General features: G+C 35.9%; 1 protein-coding gene across 1 annotated transcript in view; it reads left to right on the top strand.

Moving 5' to 3' along the window:
* The window catches only part of LOC145270182 (NAD(+) hydrolase sarm1-like), a 15338-nt gene extending 9827 nt beyond the window's left edge, over positions 1-5511 (top strand). The window contains exons 3-7 of the mRNA XM_080125810.1: positions 70-305; positions 889-1021; positions 2632-2821; positions 4176-4297; positions 5180-5511. Coding sequence (XP_079981936.1) covers positions 70-305; positions 889-1021; positions 2632-2821; positions 4176-4297; positions 5180-5372 — 874 coding nt within the window. The 3' untranslated portion in view covers positions 5373-5511. The remainder of the gene's footprint in view (positions 1-69; positions 306-888; positions 1022-2631; positions 2822-4175; positions 4298-5179) is intronic.
* The last annotated feature ends 4489 nt before the right edge of the window (positions 5512-10000 follow it).

Below are 10000 nucleotides of genomic sequence, written 5' to 3'. Positions count from 1 at the left end.
ATATATATATATATATATATATATATATATATATATATATAAATGTATAATTTTTTACTCCTCATCCAGATTCCTCCGAGAACTAAAGCAACTAAAGATCACAGCAGATTACTCATCTTGCGATAACTCCAGATTAAACGAATGGCTCAAGGAACTCTCCGAGGACTTTTCCGTCTACACATACCAAATGTTGCGATGCGGCATCGATCGCAACGTGCTGCCGTCTATAAGCGAAGACGAATTGGAAAGAGAATGCGGCATCTCTAACAGCATCCACCGCCGGAAGATTATGGATCAAATAAAGAGTTAGTATACGCAGCAAGGTCACCCGGTGTCTACCTGGGTGTACTCTTCTCGTTTGTATTATTCTTTGCTTCGTTTTACATTGTATGTGATTAGTTGAACACAAGTTGCTACTATGTTTCTGAAATTTTGAGATGAGGATTGATAATTTGTATTATTTGGATTCATCGGACTACTGTTCTCATCTTGATTTGAAACTATCATTAAATTTTGTTTTTTGTTACACGTTGACACACCGGTTCTCATCAGAAGTTAAGCAACTAGCCAGTACCGGATGGGTGACCATTTGGGAAGGCGAGGCGTCGTATGTACGACGAGGTACTGGCGCCGTCTATCCTTCTCCCAAGGGTAGATGATGACTTGCAAAAATGAATGTACAAAATGTTTAACGATTTTTTTTTCCAATTTTGACCCTTTTTTTTGGCACCTTAACAATTTTAAGCGATAAAAGAAAAATGTCTATCAGGTATGTGTTTGCAATGTGATGATGTATGGAATTTACACTTGGCCAATAATTTCTTTTTCTTTTTAAAAACCTTCCAAAATTTCCTTTTTTTTTATAAATGCGTCATTTCTCTTCCGCAGTGCTAGCCTTCCCACAGAGCGGCATGTGTTCCCTGATGGATGATAACGGCAGTGGTGGTGGTGACGCACGACGAATAAAAAAAATAGATGTTTTTATCAGCTACAGACGATCAAATGGTTCTCAGTTAGCAAGGTACACTGTCACACTCCTTTTCGTCCATTGTTACGTGCTTTATTAAATCGAAAAAAAAAAAAGATAAATGTACAAAATGTTTAACGATTTTTTCTGTCCTCGGTCCGTGGAGGAGAGAAAGCCTTCTAGACTGAGGCAAATTTTATTTTTGTTTCTATCCAGAGTGCCCCATTTTTTGTGGAGTTGGATTTTCGCCACATTAAAAACCAACCTTGTGGCTAACTTTGCCCTCGTGGGGAGGCAAGGCAAGTGAATAAGAACATTTACAGATAAACACATTTTGTTCATGCGAATATAACAAGAACCCTTCTATTAAGTTTACAATGTTTTAAGCTACAAGGGGAAGTAACTCTTAAAATCAAATTTTGTTTTTAATTCAATTTTTACCTAAACACTAACAGATAATAAAAAAAAATCATGATTTTTATAGAATACTAGCCTTCAAATGGCAGATGTCAAAATTTGAAGCCAATCTTATTAGACAAATTACAGTTATTTCACTGTGTTAGTCATTTCTGTCTTTATGTTGATTTGTAGGCCAATCTTCTTGATTGTTTGAGAGAAGCTATCAACTATCCTTTGCAACTGAGTTTGGTTTTGGTCTTGGCCTTCAGTCTTGCAAGGTTGAACAGTTTCTCGTTGGAACATGTGCGGATGAAAACACCTTCTTCGATGTTTTTATAAATCTGATATGGATGAGATGGATAGACAATTGGACAGATGGATGGAGAGATAGATGGATGGATGGATGGATAGATAGGTAGACGGATGGATGGATGGTTTAGGCACAGATAAAGAGGGGGGGAAATTATTGATAGTGTTTTCAGCTAGACGAGCGTTTTTCGTGAAATTTGGTGAGGGGGGCCATAGATCGGAGTTCAGACGAACACTTGCAATGAAAATAAGGATAAAGCAGAGACAGGCTCACAACGTCTCTTCTGTGGGAAAGAGGCTGCAGAAAAGAGAAAAGGGCATTCCCCACTAGGTTACGAAGTCTATTTTGAGCTCTGTCAAAAGGCAGGATAAGTAAGGTCTTTCTAGCAGCTCCTGCCCAGATGTGACAGCAGTACTCCGTCCTTGAACGTACTTGGCTTTTATACAGGTAGAGAATTGCATCAGCAGTAAGATATTTGCTGGAGCAGTAGAAGGATCCCATGATTTTGTCAGCAACATTGGCAACAGATTTGATGCATGTGTTCCACCTTTCTGCACCTGCATCTCTCTCAACTCCTTGTTTCCCACGAATCTATTGTTTACTTTGCTGGATAGATAGACAATTAGATAGATAGACAATTAGATAGATAGACAATTAGATAGATAGATAAGTAGGTAGATAGACAATTAGATAGATAGATAAGTAGGTAGATAGACAATTAGATAGATAGATAAGTAGGTAGATAGACAATTAGATAGACAATTGGATAGATAGACAATTAGATAGATAGACCAATAACTGAATTACTTTGTCTCTCCCGACGATTACATAATACCATTAACTTATCGTACACTCATTAACCCTTACCCTCGAGTGGGCTATGGGTCTTGATAAGCAGGGACTCCTTTGTAAAAAAAAATAAAAATATTTTTTTTATCTTTTTATCTTTGTGTAGTTTACTCAAAGTACATCTCCAGTTGCGTGGCTTTTCCGTATTCCTTGACATTGAGCGGTTGCGTGCGGGCAAGTTTGATGTCGGCTTACTGAAGAGCGTGCAGAAGGCACGAAACTTTATTTTGGTTCTCACACCGCAGGCACTGGACCGTTGCGTTGATGATAATGATCGCAAAGATTGGGTACACAAGGTAAGACAACGTTTGCGCAGTTTTTTTTTGTTGTTTGTTATGGTTGTTATTATTATTTGGAGGAAGGGAATGATTAGGTATTCACGAAATTATTATTAGCAATTGTTGATCAAAATATTTTTTCAGAGGATTGCGCATTAAGAAAAAAACAAACAAAAAAAAAACAAGTGAAGCATGCGTGGTCCCCCGTGAGTGCACAGTGAACGAGGCATAAAAAAAATGACTAAGTTCAGAATTCTCCCCCCCCCCCGATTTAGCCCCAAAAGTCCCCAGGGGACGTCAAATCCTGGTGAAAATGATCAAACGGTGCAGTTTTAGGCTTTAACATATGTAAATTTGAGTTCTGCATCATGCAAAAAAAAAAGAAATGACAAGTCCATCATTTTGCCCCACTCCCCAAGGCCTTAACATATGTAAATTTTAGTTCAACACCATGCAAAACTGCTAAATAGACATATGCAGAAAATTCACCTTTATCCGTCGTTTCGTTCGTCCATCCACATTTTTCTCATTAAATACGCCTTGGAATTTTTTGAAATTTTGCACAAACATTAAACATGATATGAGTTAAAAAAAAAAGTAACAAAACGAATTTTTCGGGAAAACTCCAGTTGTCCCCCTAGGGGTGCCTTTCTTACACTTTTGTGCTTATAAAAAAAAAATGATGCCTTGGATTTTATAAAACTTTCTGAAAAGTTGTAACTAACTGATTTCTATATAATTTTGTTTGTCTATACTTCGCAATAACTCTTGGGTGTGCCCCAGGGGCTCTTTTAGGGCTAATAAAAACACTCCATTTTTGGGACTATTTTACCATATTTGTCCAAAATTGTTTTCTGTATGTCTATTTAGCAGATTTTTTTTTTTCGGATATTTTCGAAAGTCATCACTTTTCAATTGACTAGCCTTAATTTAAAGCTTTGCCACTTCTGGTTTACGATGGACGCAACAGCATTTTTTTTCACGCTCTTTTCCTCCTTCATGGTACGGGTTCACGCCTACCTGCCTACTACCACTTTTTGTGTTCTGTTTTTACTTAGCACACACCTCCAAACACCCGGGCACTCAGGCTAGTCTATTATATAAAGGAAAGTCGTCTCTGTGTGTTTTTGCACGTCTCGCTAAAACTTTTGAAATCCAAATTAATGATTTTATGAATATTTGCTGTACGTGAATTTAGGACGCTGAAAGCATACACAATTTTTTCTTTTATTAGATGTGTTCCAACGCATCAACGTTTCTTATGGCTCGGGCAACACCGGGTACCCCTGCTAGTGTTCTCTAAATGTAAATCTGTTTCATTTAGCACAAACTCTAATTGTATATAATAATTTTCTTTTTTTCATCAAAACAGGAAATTGCAGCAGCTCTAGAGCATAAATGCAATATAATTCCAATAATGGATAATTTTGACTGGCCTCCCAGTGAAAAACTTCCGGAAGACATCCGTTCAATTACCTTCTTTAATGGAGTCAGGTGAGTTGTTCTTATGTCCGGTATGTATGTATGTATGTGTATAGAGTGGCTAGTCTCCCTGAAGGATTAAAAACAAGACCTTCCAAAGAGCGAATGAACCCTTTTTGGGGGTCAACGGCCAACTAGCACGGTGTGTGTTTGTGTGTATGTATGTGTGTGTTGGGGTTGAGAGGGCCCTGTAAGCCGTGGTGAAGGCAAGCTTTCTAGGAGAAGCAAATCTCTGATTTAAAAAACCATAAAGCAGGAGACCAGTACTCGCATTAAGCTGGTCTGCAGTTTAACTTGTTTCTGGATCTCAACATTTTGAACCAAGAGAGAGACTTAGCTGTCGTACAAAGCTAAGACTTTGTAACATCATCTGTGTATAGATACAGGCATTTGTCTATTAAAATGGTCCTGTGGTGATGGAAGTCATTTTTGGGCTCATGGACTTTAAGTGTCTGACAGACAATTTTATATATATATATATATATATATATATATATATATATATACACTCATTAAAAATGTAGACCATTTATCAACACCAACTGAAATGGTTTGAAAGATTCCTAGGGGCTGCTTAAGAAGGATCTTTCACATTAACCCATATCCTCAAGTGGCCTCTGGGCCTTGATAAAAACCAATACTACAACACAACCCCATTGATTACTGTACACACAATAACCCTTATCCCCGAGTTGCTTCTGGGTCTTGACAAATGGCGATTTCCATGTAAAATATTTTTTTTTTTAAATCTCATCTTGCATAAACTGAAACGTTGTACAATGCCAATCAAGATGAGAACGTTAGTCCAAAAAATCCTCATCTCAAAAATTCATAAAATCTGGTCAACTTGTTTCCAATTTTGATTTCATTTTTTTCTCCGTTATCTTTTTCCAGGTGGATCCATGACTATCAGGACGCCTGCGTCGACAAAGTGGAACGTTTTCTCAGAGGCGACGTCAACAGTCGGAAGGGTCAGCTCCAGAGCATGAGCAACCAGGGGTCACTCGACGACCCCATTATGGCGCAGTTCAAATGGAGCAGCAGCAGCAACGAGAATGGATCGCCCTCAAAAAACTCTCCGAGTTAGCGAGAGGCCAACGAGCCGAGACGACTTCCAGGATGAGATTGCGGCTGGCTGTGTGTGCGTGTCTGCCCGTGTATACTTGAGTGTGTGTGTAATTTGATTTCTATAAACGATACATAAAAACAAAATAAGGCAAAAAAAAGTAAAGAGAATGGAGTTGGGAGGGAAAGGGGGTTCGAGGCTAACAACATCTTCGTTTGTGTCTGGGCTTTTTTTCTGTTCTTTTCCTCTTGGAAAATATTCTTGAAAGTTTTTTTTTGTTTTTGTCGAGAAAAGTGAAATCTCCAATAGTCCGACAACAATATATACAGGCCTTTCATTTTTTAAAAAAAATACTCAAAAATTTTTTTTTTTAAATACTCCAATATTTTCTTTTAATTATTATTGATAGTACATTTTTTTTTGTAGTTATCAATAAAATTTCACAAGCATGTCCAAGACAATACCAAATAATGGCCTGGCATCGCATCAACCTCAAAGCAAAAATAGTGTCCATTTTTGTCATTGGTAAAAAAAAGAAAAAATAATGAAGGGGAGGGGGAGTTAAAAAAAGTCACAATTTATTTTAAAACCGTAACAAAATTTATCGGCATTGTATGGCCATACGATAATAATTTACATGGAATCTCACGTCATCAGATATACGTCAAAATATTTGAAGAAGAAGTGAAAGAGGGAATGTTCTGCCTTCCAAACCTTCACCTACGACAACCCAATTGTATTTCTTCTTCTATACAAGTTTAGAAATATTCAAAGATAAAACTTACAAAATTCTTTAAATATACATATATTATCCATTAATTTTTTAAGCTCAATGTAACTACAGAGCATATGACAAATAAATGACAAAGGCCTATATGCCAAATTTCACGATGTTGACCATCTTACAATTTATTTATGGACAACTTGAAATTTGAAATATAGGCCTTTGTCATTTATTTGTCGTATGCTCTGTAGTTACATTGAGCTTTAAGAATTAAAGGATTGATATAAATAAAAGGTGAAATATAATTGAAAAAACATCTCCACAGAAATATATAAAGTTTTTATTATTCTTTATTTAGCTGCTAGTCTAGCCACACTGGTGGGCTGTGATACAGTGAAACAGTACTGCATGTAGATGACATATATATATATATATATATATTTATTCCAGGTAGAAACAATCTCACGCAATGCCTCTTCTTATCTAAAACTTATTGTCAGCTTACACTCTTAGGTGCTTGTGTAGATTGGTGAACTTTTAAATCAACTCATTTCAAGTGAAATCATTAGTATACATTCCCGCCAAAAATGATTCAGTAGAAAAATAATTACAAACAAAAAAACATTATTTATCAAATTATTGAGTTCTATCGTATGTTTTAATGTAGAAGAGTTGTGCAACCAATTCAGTTTGACAAACTGATTTATCTCTCTTGACTTAAATTAAGGGTTTGCTATTTTTAAACAATGAATATATGAACGCAATTGTGAATTATTTATTTTTGCTTAACATGCATCTAGCACATCTTCTACAAGATCATTTTTCGTAATTTTTTTTAGAATTTATGCTAATTATGATGGGAGACGGAAATATGTAATAATGTCTACAGGTAAATAAATTCTCTTAGATGCCAGAGCATATAGTTATCACCTTTACTTTTAGGGAGAGATGGGGGGGGGTTTAGAGTATGAAATAACCAGATTCACACACACTTTTTTTTAAAGAACAAGGGAGGCAACTCTTGGAGATAAAAGAGCGCTTTTTTCCCTTTTTTTATTTAAATTTTAAATGATGTTATGAATAAAGACTTTTTTTCCTCCCTCTCCTTAACCCTTGCCAGGCTATTTAAGCTAAAAAAAAAAAATTTTAATTAATTACAAAGAATTTTTGTCTTTTAAAATATGAGATCCTCACATCCAGGAAAAAAAAAGAATCTTGAAGAGGGGAAAAAATAATTTAAGAATTGAATTAAAATAAAAAATACCCCAAAAAGATGCTAAATTTTGAACAGCTTTTGCAGTGTAAAATAAAATAACATTAAATTTAAAAAATCGATCAAAAAAACTGGTTTTGTTTGTTTTATTTATTTTTCTTTTCGTTTTTTTTTAATCATAAAAAATAGTTATCTTTTACATTCAAGTGGTAATATGTCTTGTTTGGAAAAAAAAAGTTTGGATTTAGAATTCAACCAATTTAATAAAAAACATCTGATGTATCTACCAGTCATGAAACAAAAATGTCATATTCCAAAAATCACATAAATTGATGAAGTGGTTTCAGTTTTATAAAAAAAAATTATTTTTAAGCACTTAATAGGTTAGTTTTTGTGTTACGGCATATCAACCCTTTTCAGGTTATTTAATGCTGAATCCAGTGATTTTGAAGAACAATTTCTTAATAGAATATATTTGTTTTTTTTTTCAAGTTGGTTTCTATTTAACCCATAGTTGGGACCCTAACAGGTACTACCACTCCGGGTCAGAGCGGACCTGGGAGGAATGGCAATTAAAGGGTGGCTCGAAACTAAAAAAAAACCCAAGCTGGAGCCTCACCATCAGATACCGTTTAAGATCATAGCCAGGACCACGCTTAATGGGAATTTGTCAACACTATAACAAATTTAGTCGCAATGAATTATTGCTGAGTTATCTTCCTGTGATTCATGACATTTTTTTTCATAATGGCGGGGGAGGCGAGTTCCCTCTATCGTGTTACAAAACTACTCACACCTGAGACAATCGTGTATCTCTCCAAAGCAACTATTCACTCATGCATGGAGTATTGTTGCCACATCTGAGCTGGTGCATCTACCACTAGCCACTCCCTCTTGTAGAGTAAAAAAGAGAGTTTCACATCTAAGTCCAAACAAGAGGGGACGAAGGTATAGGTAGATGAGAATCCTATAGACCAAGGCATCTCAGATTGTATTCAAATGAAAATTTATAAGTCCAAACAAGAGGGGACGTAGGTATAGGAAGATGAGAATCCTATAGACCAAGTCATCTCAGCGTGTATTCAATTGAAAATTTCAAAGTCAAAACAAGAAGGGACGTAGGTAGATGAGAAGCCTGTAGACCAAGGGATCTCAGATTGTATTCAATTGAAAATTTCTAAGTCCAAACAAGAGGGGATGTAGGTATAGGTAGATGAGAATACAGAGACCAAGGGATCTCAGATTGTATTCAAATGAAAATTTATAAGTCCAAACGAGAGGGGATGTAGGTATCGGTAAATGAGAATCCTATAGACCAAGTCATCTCAGCGTGTATTCAATTGAAAATTTATAAGTCCAAACAAGAAGGGACGTAGGTATAGGAAGATGAGAAGCCTGTAGACCAAGTCATTTCAGCGTGTATTCAATTGAAAATTTCTAAGTCCAAACAAGAAGGGACGTTGGTATAGGAAGATGAGAATCCTATAGACTAAGTCATTTCAGCGTGTATTCAATTGAAAATTTCTAAGTCCAAACAAGAAGGGACGTAGGTATAGGAAGATGAGAATCCTATAGACCAAGTCATCTCAGCGTGTATTCAATTGAAAATTTCAAAGTCCAAACAAGAGGGGACGTAGGTATAGGTAAATGAGAATCTTATAGACCAAGTTATTCAGGTTGTATTCAATTGAAAATTTCAAAGTCAAAACAAGAGGGGACATAGGTATAGGTAAATGAGAATCCTATAGACCAAGTCATTCAGGTTGTATTCAATTGAAAATTTCTAAGTCCAAACAAGAGGGGACGTAGGTATAGGTAAATGAGAATCTTATAGACCAAGTCATTCAGGTTGTATTCAATTGAAAATTTCTAAGTCCAAACAAGAGGGGACGTTGGTATAGGTAAATGAGAATCCTATAGACCAAGTCAAATCAACGCGTATTCAATTGAAAATTTCTAAGTCCAAACAAGAGGGGACGTAGGTATAGGTAAATGAGAATCCTATAGACCAAGTCATCTCAACGTGTATTCAATTGAAAATTTCTAAGTCCAAACAAGAGGGGACGTAGGTATAGGTAAATGAGAATCCTATAGACCAAGTCATCTCAACGTGTATTCAATTGAAAATTTCTAAGTCCAAACAAGAGGGGACGTTGGTATAGGTAAATGAGAATCCTATAGACCAAGTCATCTCAACGTGTATTCAATTGAAAATTTCTAAGTCCAAACAAGAGGGGACGTTGGTATAGGTAAATGAGAATCCTATAGACCAAGTCATCTCAACGTGTATTCAATTGAAAATTTCTAAGTCCAAACAAGAGGGGACGTAGGTATAGGTAAATGAGAATCCTATAGACCAAGTCATCTCAACGTGTATTCAATTGAAAATTTCTAAGTCCAAACAAGAGGGGACGTAGGTATAGGTAAATGAGAATCCTATAGACCAAGTCATCTCAACGTGTATTCAATTGAAAATTTCTAAGTCCAAACAAGAGGGGACGTTGGTATAGGTAAATGAGAATCCTATAGACCAAGTCATCTCAACGTGTATTCAATTGAAAATTTCTAAGTCCAAACAAGAGGGGACGTAGGTATAGGTAAATGAGAATCCTATAGACCAAGTCATCTCAACGTGTATTCAATTGAAAATTTCTAAGTCCAAACAAGAGGGGACGTAGGTATAGGTAAATGAGAATCCTATAGACCAAGTCA

This window comes from Euprymna scolopes, chromosome 46, assembly GCF_053919585.1.
Source record: "Euprymna scolopes isolate OS-2025 chromosome 46, ASM5391958v1, whole genome shotgun sequence".
Lineage (NCBI taxonomy): Eukaryota > Metazoa > Mollusca > Cephalopoda > Sepiida > Sepiolidae > Euprymna > Euprymna scolopes.
This window is presented reverse-complemented; position numbering and strand designations above follow the sequence as displayed.